The 18,379-nt window shown below is 45.4% G+C and overlaps 1 protein-coding gene across 2 annotated transcripts in view; it reads left to right on the plus strand.

Annotated features, from left to right (window-relative positions):
* Positions 1-17,662, plus strand: part of IRAK1 (interleukin 1 receptor associated kinase 1) — a 194,119-nt gene extending 176,457 nt beyond the window's left edge. Inside the window, exons 13-14 of one of the 2 annotated variants that reach the window (XM_069209461.1) lie at positions 14,028-14,147; positions 17,149-17,662. In XM_069209461.1, the coding sequence (XP_069065562.1) occupies positions 14,028-14,147; positions 17,149-17,210 (182 nt within the window). In that variant the 3' untranslated portion in view covers positions 17,211-17,662. The remainder of the gene's footprint in view (positions 1-14,027; positions 14,148-17,148) is intronic. The other variant, XM_069209462.1, reaches the window with a different exon arrangement.
* The last annotated feature ends 717 nt before the right edge of the window (positions 17,663-18,379 follow it).

Here is an 18,379-nt window from a genome sequence, read left to right on the forward strand (position 1 = left end):
TGTGTAGCTGCAGATACACATGCTGTGCATTATCCTGCCATCTAGTGTTGGACTTGGAGTGTTACAAGTTGTTTTTCTTCGAAGAAGTCTTTTCGAGTCACGAGACCGAGGGACTCCCCCCTTTCGGCTCCATTGCGCATGGGCGTCACCTCCATCTTAGATTGTTTTCTTTCCGCCATCGGGTTCGGACGTGTTCCTCTTCGCTCCGTATTTCGAATCGGGAAAGTTAGCTAAATATCGAAAAATCGACGGTATTGTTCTCGTTCGGTACCGGTTTAGTGTTATTGTATCAGCACCGATCGCAGAAGCGCTCCGGCGGCCCTTCGGGGCTTCCGTTCTTCAGTGGGGCCTGGTCGGCCCGACCACATCCATCGTCGAAGACTAATGGACCGGACCCTCTTCCGCTTCTGTCCGAAGTGCCACTCGAAGTATCCCTATACAGACCAACACCTGGTCTGTAATCTGTGTTTATCACCAGAACGCAGGGAGAATACTTGTGAGGCTTGTCGAGTGTTTTGATCTAAAAAGACCCTACGTGATCGACGAGCGAGAAGACTGCAAATGGCGTCGACACCGAGAGAACAACTCGACGGCGGAGAGGAGGAAAGAATTACCATCCAGGGGACGGACTCTGACGAATCCGAAAGTGAGTGACCCTCGACGATGCAGAGAACAGGGAGTAAAACTGCCCTGTCCAAAACTCACACAAAGATCATTAAGGCCAAGGGGACGCCACCGACAGCAGGTCATTGCTTAACCCATCGAAAAGAAGGTGACCAAACATCGGCACCGAAAAAGGCCAGAGATTTGCCGAAGACTTCCGACTCCGGTCGAGATTCCGGCACCGAACGATCTCGACACCGAGAGTTCAACTCACCCAAAGTGAGAAAAATATCATTGGAACCGAAAAATACTTTTTCTGAAACATCGGTACCGAAAAAAGCAGCTTCGGAGCCGAAAAGAAGCTCTTACACAGAAGAGCAAGGACTTTCCAGCCAAATGCATGAAAGACACAGGTTTGAGCAGGAAATAAGTATGGATGAACCAGACCATACGCAAAGGAGGTTGCATTTCCAGAAAGAGACTGGAAAAATGCAAAATCTTCCTCCAATTAAAACCAAAAGAAAACTGGCATTTCAGGAGACAGAAATGCAGCCGAAGGCGAAGGTGGCCAGAGACAAAATCCCCACCAGCAAGGTTTTCTCCACAACCTTCCCCACTACACTCACCACAACTGTCTCCGTTGGGAACACCTCCAATGCAGTCACCTACACATACAGGGATGACACAGGATGATCCTGATGCATGGGACTTATATGATGCACCAGTATCAGATAACAGTCCGGATTGTTACCCAACAAAGCTGTCACCTCCAGAGGACAGTACTGCATATACGCAGGTTCTATCCAGGGAAGCTACGTTCCACAATTTAGCAATGCATTCTGAGCCAATAGAGGATGATTTCCTGTTCAACACCTTGGCATCCACCCACGCTTCCTACCAGAGTCTGCCAATGCTCCCGGATATGCTCAAACATGCAAAACAGGTATTCCAGGAGCCAGTTAAAGGAAGGGCTATCACGCCTAGGGTGGAGAAGAAGTACAAGCCTCCCCCAACGAATCCTGTGTTTATAACACAACAACTTACACTGGACTCGGTGGTTGTAGGAGCAGCAAGAAAGAGGGCAAACTCTCAATCGTAAGGAGACGCTCCACCGCCTGACAAAGAGAGTAGAAAGTTTGACGCAGCGGGCAAACGAGTGGCAGCACAGGCAGCCAATCAATGGCGGATCACTAATTTGCAAGCCCTACTTGCTTGCTACGATAGGGCACACTGGGACGAGATGCAACACATTATACAACACTTGCCCAAAGAACACCAGAAACGTGCCCAGCAGGTTGTGGAAGAAGGACAGGCAATATCCAACAACCAAATAAGGTCCGCACTAGACTCTGCAGACACGGCAGCACGAACGGTCAACACTGCGGTAACCATTCGCAGGCATGCATGGTTAAGAAGCTCTGGATTCAAGCCAGAAATCCAACAAGCGGTGTTGGACATGCCTTTTAACCAAGAACAATTGTTTGGGCCGGAAGTGGACACAGCAATTGAAAAGTTAAAGAAAGACACGGCCAAAGCCATGGGCGCGCTCTACTCCCCACAGAGCAGAGGCACATTTTAAAAAGCCACAATTTAGAGGGGGTTTTCGAATGTAAACACCAGAGCCTTCCACCTCGCAAACCAGACCCACCTATCAGGCACAATACCAGAGGGGAGGGTTTCGTGGCTCATATAGAGGAGGACAATTCCCAAGAGGAAGGGGAAAGTTCCAGACACCTAAAACAAGCCAAACCAAACAGTGACTCCAATGTCACAAAACCCCAACACTTAACACCAGTGGGGGGGAGACTTAACGCATACTATCAGAACTGGACACACATTACCACAGACGCATGGGTCCTATCCATTATCCAACATGGTTATTGCATAGAATTCACAAATTTCCCACCAGATGTGCCCCCAAGGGCACACAATATGTCCAAACAACACTTACCTCTATTACAAATAGAGGTCCAAGCACTATTACAAAAACAAGCAATAGAGTTAGTACCCAACCATCAGAAAGGAACAGGCGTCTACTCACTACATTTCCTAATTCCAAAGAAGGACAAAACGTTAAGACCTATCTTAGATCTCAGAACACTGAATCTCTTCATAAAGTCAGACCACTTCCACATGGTCACACTTCAAGACGTGGTTCCCTTACTAAAAAAGGAGGACTACATGTCAACATTGGATCTCAAGGATGCGTACTTTCACATACCCATCCATCCTTCTCACGGAAAATACTTAAGGTTTGTAATACACGGCGTACACTATCAATTCAAAGCGTTACCGTTTGGGATAACAACAGCCCAAAGGGGATTCACAAAATGCCTTGCCGTAGTAGCCGCTCACATAAGGAGACAGCACATGCACGTATTCCCATACTTAGACGACTGGCTAATAAAAACTAACACTCAACAACAGTGTCTTCTTCACACGCAATACGTTATAGAAACTCTACACAAACTAGGGTTCTCTATAAATTACCAGAAATCACATCTGCAACCATCCCAGATACAACAATACTTGGGAGCAACACTCAACACACAAAAAGCAATTGCCACTCCAAGTCCACAAAGGGTCCACGCGTTCCAAAATATAACATCAAGCATACAGTCAAACCAACACTACCCAGTAAGGTTTGTACTGAAACTTCTAGGCATGATGTCTTCATGCATAGCCATTGTCCCAAACGCAAGATTACACATGCGGCCCTTACAACAGTGCCTAGCAAAACAATGGACACAAGCACAGGGTCAACTTCAAGATCTAGTGTTGATAGACCGCCAAACACACTTCTCGCTTCAATGGTGGAACCCTATAAATTTAAACCAAGGGCGGCCATTCCAAGACCCAGTGCCTCAAGATGTGATCACAACAGATGCTTCCATGATGGGGTGGGGAGCACACCTCAACAAGCACAGCATACAGGGTAAATGGGACAATCAACAAAAACAACTTCACATAAATCATTTATTTCTAGCATTAAAAGCATTTCAACCACTAGTAGCCCACAAACACATTCTTATCAAAACCGACAGCATGACAACAATGTATTATCTCAACAAACAAGGGGGGACACACTTGTCACAACTGTGTCTCTTAGCACAACAAATTTGGCATTGGACAATTCATAATCACATTTGCCTGATAGCACAATACATCCCAGGCATTCAGAACAAGTTAGCCGACAATCTCAGTCGAGATCACCAACAAACTCAAGAATGGGAAATTCATCCCCAAATCCTACAGGATCACTTCCTACGCTGGGGAACACCAAACATAGACCTATTTGCAACAAAAGAAAATGCAAAATGCCAAAACTTCGCGTCCAGGTATCCACACCCTCAGTCCAAGGGCAATGCGTTATGGATCAGTTGGTCAGGGATATTTGCTTACGCTTTTCCCCCTCTCCCACTCATTCCTTATCTGGTCAACAAACTAAGTCAAAACAAACTCAAACTAATACTCCGAGCAACAACCTGGGCTCGCCAACCGTGGTACACAACACTGTTGGACTTATCAGTAGTACCTCACATCAAATTACCAAACATACCAGATCTGTTAACACAACACAAACAACAGATCAGACACCCGAATCCAGCATCGCTCAATCTAGCAATCTGGCTCCTGAAGTCTTAGAATTCGGACATTTAAACCTTACACAAGAATGTTTGGAGGTCATTAAACAAGCTAGAAAACCTACGACAAGACATTGTTACGCAAACAAATGGAAAAGATTTGTTTACTACTGCCACACTAATCAGATTCAACCAATACATGCCTCCACAAAGAACATTGTAAGCTATTTATTACACTTACAAAAGTCTAATCTAGCATTCTCTTCCATTAAAATACATCTCACTGCAATATCTGCCTATCTGCAGATTACACATACAACATCGCTTTTTAGAATCCCAGTCATCAAAGCATTTATGGAGGGACTAAAAAGAATCATACCCCCAAGAACACCACCAGTACCTTCGTGGAACCTTAATATTGTATTAACACGACTCATGGGACCACCATTTGAACCCATGCACTCTTGTGAGATGCAATACTTAACTTGGAAAGTAGCCTTCCTAATAGCTATCACATCACTTAGAAGAGTAAGTGAGATACAAGCATTTACTATTCAAGAACCCTTTATACAAATACATAAACATAAAGTGGTTCTCCGTACAAATCCCAAATTCCTACCAAAGGTCATATCACCATTCCACCTAAACCAAACAGTGGAACTCCCAGTCTTCTTTCCACAACCAGACTCAGTAGCCAAAAGAGCCTTACATACATTAGACATAAAGAGAGCACTAATGTATTACATTGACAGAACAAAACAATTTCGTAAAACAAAACAATTGTTCGTAGCCTTCCAAAAACCTCATGCAGGTAATCCTATATCCAAACAAGGCATCGCCAGATGGATAGTTAAATGGATTCAAACTTGCTATATTAAAGCAAAGAGAGATCTACCTATTACACCAAGAGCACATTCCACTAGGAAAAAAGGCGCCACAATGGCTTTTCTGGGGAATATACCTATGACGGAAATTTGTAAGGCAGCCACCTGGTCTACGCCTCATACATTCACTAAGCATTACTGTGTAGATGTGTTAGAAACACAACAAGCCACAGTAGGACAGGCTGTATTAAGAACATTATTTCCGACAACTTCAACTCCTACAGGCTAAGCCACTGCATTTTGGGGAGATTACTGCTTATTAGTCTAGGCACAGCATGTGTATCTGCAGCTACACATGCCACCGAACGGAAAATGTCACTTACCCAGTGTACATCTGTTCGTGGCATGAGACGCTGCAGATTCAAATGCACCCTCCCACCTCCCCTGGAGCCTGTAGCCGTAATTAGTTGAATGAAAATTGAAAATTTGTAAATAAATATTATTTTAATACACATTATGTACATACATAGCTACTCCATTGCATGGGCACATCTAGTATACTCACAACTCCTACCTCACCCTCTGCGGGGAAAACAATCTAAGATGGAGTCGACGCCCATGCGCAATGGAGCCGAAAGGGAGGAGTCCCTCGGTCTTGTGACTCGAAAAGACTTCTTCGAAGAAAAACAACTTGTAACACTCCGAGCCCAACACTAGATGGCAGGAGAATGCACAGCATGTGAATCTGCAGCATCTCATGCCACGAACAGATGTACACTGGGTAAGTGACATTTTCCTTACACAGTACTTACTTCACCTGGAGGTGTTGAAGGGACAGCTATTCAAAAAAAGGTATTGCATATGCTCTGATTTGACTTAAATCCACATTTTTGGAAGCACTGTTTTATATTAAACCTTTTTGTAGTGGCCTATCTTATACTGTGTGTAATGCAAGTGTAAAATAATGCCTTACATATCCACAGTGCTTTCTGTCACAGGCTGTGACCTCATGGCACTAAAAATACACAAGTCACTATTCTCAACTGCACCAACCAAGATTTAGTTCTGTCACCCTCTCCGGTTACACACAGACCTCTGCAGTGCGTTAACTACTAGAGGTTTCATTATGCACTATGGTGCATTTCCCACTGAGTAGCAACTTTATTTTATTTATTTTTCATTTATGCGCCCTATTATTTTATATGTAGCTACCTGATGGTGAAAGACTTTTAAAAAAACGTAGAGAATATTTTGGGTTTATTTATGAGAGGCTTGCGCTGCTGGAGCATCACTTTTTTTTGACGCTCCAAAGGGGCAAGCCTCTCAATCATACCTATGAGGTGACGCAAAGCCACCCTGCGTGGCTTTGAATGGCTTTGTAGTTATGGAGTAAGGCAAAGCAGCACAAGCCACTGCATTGTCTTACTTTGCGTCAAGGAGGCGTTCCATGGGTGTAGTGGTGGATGTTCCCATGCAACACGCATGGATTTTGATGTTGACGTTGCCCCAGATTTAGAAAATCACGTAAACTGGAGCAGTGCCAAAACCTTATACCTCCCCAGAGCAGGCATAATGAGGAGAAATGTTTTAATTTCTCCTTGTTTTTTCCTCTTTCCATGTGTGTTGCTATCTGCCGCACATATAGAAAGAGGTACAATGCCTCTCTGGATTGCTTTTGTGCACAAAGGTGCCCCTTCCTGCACAAAAACAATCCTGCCTTTGTTGGCGCTAGGCAGCAATTTGTGCACCAGCGCAGTGAGAAGGGACAGAATGCACTGTATTTCATAAATACAGTCCATTCCTGCCCTTTTGTATCGGCGTAGGGCAGTGTTGCAAGAAGTCTTGTGGCACTGTCCTACGCCAAATCCTCATAAATGAGGACCTTTGTTTTTAGCCATACCCCTGACCACACCCCCACACTCACTGACCTGTGGTTTGCTAAACTCTGTTTAATATTTCCTCACTGTAAAAATGATTTGCTGTGGGAAATGGGGATGTTTATTATTGTTGATGACGAGGAGTACCAGGTTCTAGAAATTTTTATCAGGAGGGGGTCCTTACACCTAAAACGTTTTAAGAGGGGGTCCCGGCATCAAAATGTTTGAAGACCTCAGCTCTAATGATACATAGGTGCACAGGATAGTTGGCTGCAACCGGAGGCGATGACCAACGCGCACCTTTTGACATATTTTGTTCGCTATACAGATAAATATCCCAGCAGCTGCAGGGGCCAGTTAACATTCAGTCCCTGGTGCAGTATAATTTAGGTCAATGGGCTGAGACGGGACCTTGAAGCAGTTTTTATTGGTGTATCGGAGGTCGAAGGGATACTCACTGATATGGTGTATCTGAACTATTTTACACAGAGTGTGACTACAGGCTCGTCTTGCCGCCTGAGGCTCTATGGAGTATAATCCTTGATTACGTGCATGTATTGTTCATTATCAGTATGAGTGTGGATCTCTGTCACTAAGTGTGTTTCAACACAGATGTATCACCACTTCAGTATATGAAGTGCTCACTTGGAACAGCTCTGAATATACCCAGTTTTACTGCACAAAGTTTGCACTGTACTTTGTGGTGGTTGTTTTGGAGGATGCTGATACAGTAACCCGCATTAATGAATAATGCATGATCCTCTGGGTTTGGTTTATTTGTTTTCTCCCATTGCCTTCACAGGTATGGGCAGAACTCTTCGCTAAGTAAGTGTTGTTGTTCGGGTATGCACGCAGTGAGTGACTGTCATTTCTGTATTATATAAAATTACAAGAGGTGTCAGAGAGTCAGATCCTTGGTCCTGAAGTTAGCCACAGGAAAGAGTGGCGTGAAACATGTAGACCCAGCAGAAACCAGTCAATGAAAACACATACTAATTTCTGTGCTTCTTACCCGTTTTAGGTCTCGGCTCTAGCACATGCGCTGTCTCGAACCGAGATATGTTGTATCTACTTTGTGGCCTTCAGCCCGCCCACAGGTTTCCCTTTTGCTGGCACCATCATCACTCCTTTGTGCGCTCTGTTCATTTGGCAAGGGCATGCATACGTCATGCCTCTTCCGGGGTTTAGCCCTCCCCGAACGCACAACCCAACTACTACTAAACATACGCAGTGGCCATTTTCTTCCACTGTTTTGGGACTCCTTATTTTGCTTTTAAATGCGTGAACCACCGCACGTGAGGAGCACTGGTTGTGTCTTGCTGCCCCTTTAAATCATATATTCACACAGGGTTAATCTACAATGGACACTGATTTGCACCTCGGAAGCTAAGGCATTCGCTTCTGTTTTCGGTATGTGGGAGCCACGATGTGCCCTGTTAGTTTCAGTGCTTAGAAAATGTAAATTAATGTATTTTTTTTTTTTGTCGACAAATATACGGAGTTCTATAATCATCTTGGATATATTGCATTTTCTTACTGACTTTGACACGCTCTTTCGTATTTCTCTTTCCCATTCTTTCTTATATGTTTATTTTGTTCACAGTAAGTGCCTGATGCAGAAAAGGAATTGCTGAATGCTGAGGCACCATAATCCTAAAGGCATCTCCAGCCTCTTAAATCCATTTACACCCACTCCCTACCCCCTCCGCTCACTGTTGCAGCTTTCTGCTTTCTCACTTTGTGACGCTTTTTCGTTTTTCTCTTCCCCTGCCTTTACCAGATGTGTCTTTTGCTCGCAGTAGATGCCTGATGCTGAAAATAAGTGTTGGCCCTCAAAAAAAAGTACTGGTGCCCGCACCGGAAAGCACTGGCTCAAATTAAGCACTGCTTACTAGAACGCAGGCTCAAATCAAGCACTGCTTACAAGTAAACCAAAGGTGTGCCTTTTACAGGCCCAGCTGTAAGTCTACACCACATGCTGATTTTCAGCTTGGGAGCAAAGTCATGCATATCTGTTTTCAGCATGTGGGAGCCACAGTATGCCCTGTTAAAGTGCTTTACATATTTTCCAGTTATTTTACTTTTTTTGTGGGGGGACAAGTACACGGAGTTCTATAATTTTTTGCTTTCTCATTTTGTGACACTTTCTCTCTTTCTTCATCTTTCTTATATGTTTATTTTGTTCGCAGTAAGTGCCTGATGCAGAAAACTAAATACTGAAAGCTGAGGCACCATAATCCTGAAGCCATCTCTGGCCTCTTTAATCCCTTTACAGCCACTCCTTGCCCCTTCAGGTCACTCTTGCAGCTTTCTGCTTTCTCACTTTGAGATGCTTTTCCGTCTTTCTCTTCCTCTGTCTTTCCCATATGTGTCTTTTGCTCGCAGTAATTGCCTGATGCAGAAAGAGCATGTAATCCCATTGGTGGCAGAGTTTCTATCATTAACTCCAGTGGGGCAATGGCAGGCTATGCTGTTAAATATTTCATTGAGAGCAGCTGTAACCTGAAAGGGCCCAGCATTTCTTTTTTACATATTGCATATGTTTGTGAAACATAAATAAAACAAGCATTGGGAAAGCCAATAGGTCTCGTCAGTCCGAGAGCTATAGCCGTTATCAATGGTTATGCATTTGTGTATATCAGTAAAAACAGCCCTGTACACTAATACTTCTACATTGCCAATGCCTATAGCTCTCGGATTCCCAAGACCTACTGGCTTTTGCCAATGCTTGTTAATCATACCGCTTTGGGGGGGATGAGGGGGAGGGGGGGGCAGAATTGAGCATAGTTTTCCTTTTAGGCAGGTATTTTTAAAGTTACCCAATACCAGCCCCTCCATCTCCTGTTTCTATAAATATATGGTATTTACCACACAGTGCTCCTGTGTCTCTCATTGGTAGCAGCATGCACTATTGCCTAAAGTCTAGGGACCTGAGTATGGGTTTAGGTGTCATTTAACACACCTGATAAATGGTACCACGGGGTACATTATTTCTCGGGCACGATCAATATCATCTATTATGAGTTTGTGAGGAATAACGTAGATTTTGGTGTTTAACGCACCAAAATCTACATGATACACAAAATACCATTTGCTTTTCCCCCGTTAAATTTTGCATGTTTGACCTTCTGACATTTAACAAAGATTGAGATATTTAACACATTCCATAATTATTAGATGCATTAAATACCTTCGTAATTCCGGCCCATGTGTAAACGGGGTTTAACTGACACACTCGTATTCAGGCCCTTGGTAGGAATGCCACTGGCTGCATTCTCAACAACAACAACAAAATAATAATAAAAATTAAATGAGGCTTTGCAGCAGCCTTTTGTGTCAAATTGGAATGGCCGGCAGACATAGCATAGCAATGCTTCGGACATCTTGTGCCTGGGAACTTCATGTCCAGGATGTGGACCTCCCATTGCGGATGTGCATTTCTTCACACCCTTGTTTGAACGATGCCTTTACCAAGCTCTGAGTTGCAGTGGTTAATGAAGTGACCCTTTCCTTTTCAGGTAGTGTCCTACCTTTTATATTGGAGTTGTTATTCTTGTGTATTTCAAAGCTACCCGTGTACTCAGATCTGAAAACCGGGACAATGCATTGCACTTTTTTCCCCCACATACCCTGCAGGCTTTTGTTGCTATCCAGTCACAGCATCAAGAAGTTAAGCCTGGCTTATCGTGCCTGTTTTTAACTTTAGCACATCCCCCCTCTGGGCCACAGTGCCTAACCTCTTCATGGCTGTGCTCAAATAACCATGGAATCTTAGATGGTGAGCTCTGCAAGCCTGGACTTGTGCTATCTGGTCCAACCCACAGCTTTTTCAACCCTGCCAAAACAGCAAAAGGACTTAAAAGTCCAATCAGTACTGGGATCCAGCATTCATTGGGCTTACACTTGCCCCAAGGCTGCCACTTAGAAGACTGGATACAGACAACTCATCCTTAGCCCAGTTCTGCTCAACTCCTGGTCCTTGAAACGTTTTTGAAGGCTGCTGCAGTCAATGCCTTGGCAGCAATTACAAAATGATACTGGCTTCTCCCAGGCTTTGATCTTCCCCATTCTACAATGGAAGATCTGTCAGAGGGTCTGTGGATGTAGCTTTGTTCCAGTGGCACAATGAGCACAAGACACACTTCTGGGAACACCCTTGCCCACTTAGAGCATGGCATCAAACAAACAAAACGTGATGGGAGTTATCCTTGCACTACGTCTATTCACCGGGTCAGGATAGCATTCCAACCCATCCTTTCCTGACCCAACTGAAGAGCCCCAGTCAGGGCAAAACAGGCCTTGGGTTGCTTGTGTTCCATTTCAGGGAGGACCTGGCCTGGTGGTTGATGGCTGGGTCTGAACCGAAGTGGCTTGCTGTGCAAAATAATGATGTACTGGGAGGCGGCCCTGAGTAATTCCCATTGGCTACGATTGATTCAAGCATTCTATCGATCACTTTTGGTGAACTTTAGTGCGACGCCCTAAGTGGGACAGGTGTGCCCAGACATAGGTCCAATGTACACTGTGCCCTTGGAACCAAGCTGTGCCCCCCTAAAGACCCCAGTCAGGGTGAAACCTTTCTTGGGGTGCTTGTGGCCAAGTTCAGGGAGGGCCTGACATGGCCGTTCAGGCTGGAGTGTTCCTGTCAAGGGAAAGTCGAGCCTGAGCTGCATATAGCGGAGTCCAATCTGAGGTGGCTTAGTGAGCGAAAGAACAATAGCCTGGGATGCGGCCTTGCGTAATTACCAGTGAAAAAGATTGATTCAATAATTCTGCGCATCGCCTTTTTGTATGATTCAGTGCAGAATTTGCTATGGGCATCCCTGCACTTTGCAAGGTCTGGTAGGGTATTGACTCTCTTAGAAGCAATGGGGCAGGCCTTGCCATTGTTCTAGTCCGAAGAGTAAGGAATATGCAGATACACTGCATAAATGAAAGTCTCCTGTGACCCTTAGATCTAAGTGTCTTCACATTGCTAACTCTCCTCACCCCCAGAATGGATCCATCTGGTGTACTGGAATTGAAAGTTATTCGTAGGGGGATAGATCACGTGGGCTTAAGGCCATATTGTAGATATGCACGTGCACGGCTCGGTGGCCTTGATTTTCAAAGCTTTGCAGACTTCTTCCAGGCCTCGCCGCTAGGTGGTGGTGTTCCAGAAACATAGATTCAGGAGAGTGTGTGGTTGGAGCCTCAGTGAGGTAAGCGTTGTCTGCTGTGTCTTCTGGTGTGATGAAGATGCCTCAACCACACTGCAGAGGAAGGCAGCTGTACTTGGAGTTAGCCTGCACAGTTGCAGGGGAGCGAGGAGGGGTTCTCCTAGGGCAGCTTATGCCACCAAGACTGGAGCAGCCTCTGTAGGAGCAAGCATTGGCAAAGCCAATAGGTCTCGCCTTAGAGACCTACTGGCTGTGCCAGTTTCTTTACTTCATGCTGTACAGCATCGAAGCATTTAGTGTGCAGCTCAAAGAAAAGATGTTTTTCAAAAAGAGGAACAAAAAAATAATCACACTGGCGCAGCCACGGGGCTGTGTCATTTGGTAGGCACCTTTGCGCTTTAAACGTATTGCCCACCTACGAAATGACTCAGCCCAGCAGGCACTTCATTACAATTTTAGTTTTTTTAAATGTTAACGGGTTCCAGTAGTGTATAAGTGAAGGCAGCTGGGGAAGTGAGGCACAGAAGCATGGACGAAAGAACATGTTAGGTGAGCGGGCACAGAAGCAGGGGAGCCGGCAACATGAGCACGTATGGGGGCCAGAAACACACAAGTGAGAGCGCTACAGGGTGCACAACAGCTCACAGGCGATAGTTGGGGTGGACACAGTGCTTAATTTGTAAATAATAAGGTGCCGGTACCCAAAGCTCTCCTCTGAAACACGCGGCTCCTACAATTAAAAGTGCGAGCACTGAATATTGAGGCAGCGTAATCCTGAAGCCATCTCGGGCCTCTTTAATCCATTTACTGCCACTCCCTGCCCCTTCAGGTCACTCTTGCAGCTTTCTGCTTTCTCCTTTGTGACACTTTTTCGGTTTTCTTTTCTTCCATCTTTCCTATGTGTCTTTTACTCGAGGTAAATGCTTGAGGCAGAAAAATAAGTGCCAGCCCTCAGAAATAAGTGCTAGTGCCCCACACCGGAAACCATTGGCTCAAATTAAGCACTGGGTGGACGACATATGCACATGGATAAGAGAGAGCAACACAGAGCAGTATGGGGGATGAATCACATTAGAGAGACAGCTTTTGAACACATGGATCCTCATGGAGTGCTGCAACAAAAAGAAAAAAGTAGCTCCAATAATGCAAGCAGTGGATGGACAAAAGTACTTGGGTCATGATCCAGGGGAGGGTCAAACACAAGAATGGGAAGTGAACCCCACATGCACTGAAACTATGAACAAGCAAAAGAGTGACAATGAAGCCAGCCAATGGTAAGCAGTGGGAGATCTCTAAGCCTAGTGTAGGTTACCAAAGAGTCTTGCAAGCGATAGCGCCAGCACTCTCTCAAGCGAGACCTAAAAGCTCTGTGCCAGACGCTCCGTCATTAATGCCACCACCATATTTGTGGGTACAGGGAGTGTGGCTACAAAATGGGGTACCCTGCCAGTACCCACATTACAAGTGTCTCTGATGTGCTGGGAGTTTTTGTCTAGCGAAAGATTGGTGGTGTTATTCAACTCTGAAGCCAGCAAAAAGGGTGGTGACTTGGTAAGTGTAAATTGGGTTGTTGGTTCCTGTCATGGCCGTCGGTGCAACCAGTGGGATAGGTCTGTCGGACTTCCTCTGCCTTTTCTTAGATGTAGTTATACTTCTCTTTTCCATATACATGGAGTTTTCTCGTCCTTGCTTGGGCTTGGAAGTACTGATAATCCGATACTTTGGCGATGAAGCTGCAGTCGCTAGAGGAGTCTGGTTGTAAGATACCACTGTTCCCACATCCCATGGTGATAAGATACCACTGTTTCCACATCCCATGGTTATAAGATACCACAATTCCCACATCCCATTTTAATAGGATACCTCTCTTCCCACATCCCAGTGTCCTCTAAGTACACCTCATCTGTGGCATGTGCATTGTTCTTTTTTCCACTGTTTACCAGCCTTTCAATCTGTCTCCTAAATTTCTTTTCTTGGTAGATGACCCTCCACGTGAGATCATCATAAATCCAGCCAAGGAGAAGTTTGTTCAGCTATTTGCTCAGTACGCGCAAGGAAACATCAGCAGCCTGGAGCTCCTGAACTCTGGATCAAATCCAGGTACGAGTTGTCTGACATTTCTGTCTCTGGAGGTTTTTACCTTAGAACATCTGGGACCCGACCGGTGAAATACCGTCCTAGTGTCACAGTGCTTTAGGTGCAGACACCTTTGGCACATTCGTAAGTTGCACCTATTCATTGTGTCGTGTAGTGTATTTTCCCTCCTATGGGGTATGGGCTGGTGCAAAGCAGTGTATGGTGTTGCAGACACAGTTACCAGGACAAAAAAGGCACTTTGGGACAGGGCGTGGAGACTTCCAAGATCCCCGTGCCCTGTCAAGACCTCAGACATTGCCATCTATGTTTATCTCTTGTCCCTTCCAAGGCAGAGTGTGTGTGTCTGCATGGATTTTTTTCACAGCATGGCAGGATCTGCATTGTCGAAGTGATTGTATGCAGACCCTGCAGCCACACCTCCGATGAGGATAGTGAGTACCCCTACAAGGTTGGGTGCAGTTTGACTGGATCCATCTTCAAGGGGGCTCTTGAGGCCCTTGCAGAGTGGCAGATTGAACCATTGCCCCTCTTTCCTTCTGTGAAGAACATCGCCATCTGTGGTGATTGACAACCTGCCCCGGCCGCCATTCACAGGGATCAGCCACGACAGACGATGCCACATGGAATCGTTCCCATTGTAATATGGTTCTCACACTTGTGTGCGTCTGGCCTGCTGTGGCTCTGTGACCACCCCAACCCGCAGGAGCTCCTCTGTGTCCTCATTATCAATTGGACATATCGTAGGGCCTGTGCCTCCTACTCTTACAAATGTTCTTTCTACGCTGCCCCTCTCTGCATCTCCATTACATGGTCTTCCCCAAGAGATGCACATTTGCTTTCATGTTTCTTGGTAGTAGTATATCTTGGAGAACTGATGAATAATGTACAGTGTAAGGAAATGCCTCCTTGGCATGGTTACCCCCTGACTTTCTGCCTTTTGCTGATGCCAAGTTATGATTGAAAGTGTGCTGAGGCCTGCTAACCGGGCCCCATCACCAGTGTTCTTTCCCTAAACTGTACATTTGCTTCCACAATTGGCACAGCCCTGGCACTCAGATAAGTCCCTTGTAACTGGTACTCCTGGTACTCAGGGCCCTGATGCCAGGGAAGGTCTCTAAGGGCTGCAGCATGTCTTAAGCCACCCTGGGGACCCCTCACACGCACACTGCCTCACAGCTTGTGTGTGCTGGTGGGGAGAAAATGACTAAGTCGACATGGCACTCCCCTCAGAGTGCCATGCCAACCTCACACTGCTTGTGGCATAGGTAAGTCACCCCTCTAGCAGGCCTTACAGCCCTAAGGCAGGGTGCACTATACCACAGGGGAGGGCATATGTGCATTGTTAGACCTGGCAGCTTTTTGGCGTGTCTCCCCTGTCTTTTTGCCTTCTGACCTCCTGGTTTTGGACTCTGTTTTTGCTGGTTTATTGTCTCTGCGCACTTTACCACTGCTAATCAGTGCTAAAGTGCAAGTGCTCCCCATATAAATTGTACTGTGGATTGGTTTATCCATAATTGGCATATTTGATTTACTGGTAAGTCCCTAGTAAAGTGCACTAGAGGTGCCCAGGGCCTGTAAATCAAATGCTACTAGTGGGCCTGCAGCACTGGTTGTGCCACCAACATAAGTAGCTCTGTAATCATGTCTCAGACCTGCCACTGCAGTGTTTTGTGTGTGCAGTTTTGACTGTAACTTCGACTTGGCAAGTGTACCCACTTGCCAGGGCTACACCTTCCCTTTTCTTACATATAAGGCACCCCTAAGGTAGGCCCTAGGTAGCCCCAAGGGCAGGGTGCAGTGTATGGTTAAGGTAAACATATAGTAATGTGTTTTATATGTCCTGACAGTGAAATATTGCTAAATTCGTTTTTCACTGTTGCAAGGCCTGTCCCTCTCATAGGTTAACATGGGGGCTACCTTTAAATCTGATTAAAGTGTAGATTCCCAGGTGGTCAGTGTGCTCTTCACGTCTCCCACGATATGTGCATTTTGTTCTCTTTACTCACATTATCACAATAGTCATTTTAGGCTACCAAGTGAGTGATTTTGTTGAAAATATTTTTCATTCTCGGTTATCTGTAACTAGCCGCCTAGCTCAAGTACTCCATGTGCTAGAGGTTGAATGCACTCCAGAACAGTCCTGGTATCTATCTGTTGATTTGGGCACCTGCAAAACCTAGTATTTTCCTTCGTGAGCAGCGTATCACGTAGAACCCTCCCGTTATCCTGAACATGTAGGGTACTCTGGCTAAAAGCCCAAAGTAACCCATCTGTCTGGTCCGAAACCACCGACGGCACCTTTACCCCTCACTTAATCCTTTCTCGCCATCTCGGGGTAACAAACCTCAGTCTTTTTCTCCAGACCACTTCTGCCCTGGATTCACTCACTACTTGAAAATCTTCCATCCCAAACCACTCTTCACCATCTGCAGCTTGATATTTGGAAGATGTTATTCCTTCCAGGTGTTATTAGAACACAAAAGTGAGTGCTTCTTGTAAGCTACCTCTCCTTCTCGGCTTTATGCTGTTATTCACGTCACCGTACATATTGGAACTCGCCTTCTCCAACTTCATCTTCTTGATCACCTGTTTCTGTTTCGCCAATCTCATAGAGAACCTTGGCTGTTTGTAACAACTGTTCTACCTATCTCTTCAGCTTCAACCAATCCAGTGAGCACACACCCACAAGGAAAGAACCTACTTAGCAACCTGTAATCATATCACGCAGCCTCTCTATGGCTGTCTTTGCATGCATGCCTTTCTTGCCTTCTCCAGGGCACATATTTTTTGGTAGTCTGGTACCAAACTTCCCCACCCTAAAGTACTCTCACTTAAAGAAACAGAGAAGTTCTATTTGGCTTTGTGTAGACCTTACACTTGTCGCTGAGAACTTTACTTGAGGCACCGGTGAAGCCCCTCCATTGTTAACCATGTCGCACCATTTGTAAAATCTGCTTTAGTGACTCCTGAAGTTAACTGTCGATGTCTGTAATTCTGTCCACAGGTCTTCCATCACTGCAAAGAGGCGGCCGGACTCCAGAGGAAAGCGATGAATATAACTTCTAGTTACCTGGAACCTTATTAAAGGGAAACAGAAGTCCAAGTTCTCATTAAGGTGCAAGGACACAGAGCATTTGGAAGTCGCACAAAGCTGTAACCGCATCACTTGTGGTCAACCTCACCAGCTGTAGGCCTGACTTTACTGATGTCTCTAACAGCTTCCACTGCTGCTGCTGAGATTATGAACAGCGTCCTCTGAGATTGGGAGCAGCATTGCCAAAGCAAGGCCACTGACCCACCACCATCAGAAGCCCTCTGAGTGTTGGGACAAGACAGACTCATCTCCTTCCAAACTATTGGCCTTTTAAAATGTTCACTGAACTTTTGCTTTGGTGATATCACTGGACTCTGAGGCTTGACTGCCAAACCTGTAAATAAAAATTAAATGGACATTTGGGCATTTTAATCTGTAATAAATTTAAAAAGGTCTCTCAACAGAGCCTGACCTTTTATGACAATCAGCCTATGGTACACAACTCTTTAACTTTCTGCTTTTTCCCTTTTGTGTTTATTTATCTCTCCTCGGTGTCATGCACTTCACAGAGGAGGCACTTTTTTCAGTCTGTGTTCAAGCAGAGCCACCTGCTGAAATCTTTCCATGTCCAGCTGTTGGTAACACTTGGCGATTAAGGCAGCGTCCTGTTCAACACCCCATTCTTCTGTTTGGATGGTGCCTGTCACTCGATGGGGGTCCCTCGGTGACCCTCTTGCAATTCACTCAGAGCATTGAACCTCATGGTATTTTTACTGGCTCATCTTCAGCAACGCCCAAGTGCCTAGACACCCCTCAGGTATTAGTGCTACATAAATGTAGTTAACGGCAGTCATTGTTGTAATGTAAATGTGCTGTGTTTTCACTTCTGAGGTGTGCACAGTTCACACTTGAGTAGAGACAGCTGCTGCATTAATTCAGTCTTGGCATAAAACAAAGTGACTGGTTGTGCACCAGGTACAGAAGAGTGGACCCACAATCCACAGTAGGGTCACACAGGAACTGTGAAACCAGCCTACTATGATAATGCTACTGGAGGTGGACTAGAAGGCCTTGCCCTGAATGAGCTGTAGATTCATGTGTGATTGTGTAGTTGGACGAATGGTGCAAGTATTGTGCTTGATATCTATATACTTGTATATATGTTGGTAGCACGCATGACTGTAGATACACATGGTCTGCA

Source organism: Pleurodeles waltl, chromosome 10, assembly GCF_031143425.1.
Source record: "Pleurodeles waltl isolate 20211129_DDA chromosome 10, aPleWal1.hap1.20221129, whole genome shotgun sequence".
Classification (NCBI taxonomy): domain Eukaryota; kingdom Metazoa; phylum Chordata; class Amphibia; order Caudata; family Salamandridae; genus Pleurodeles; species Pleurodeles waltl.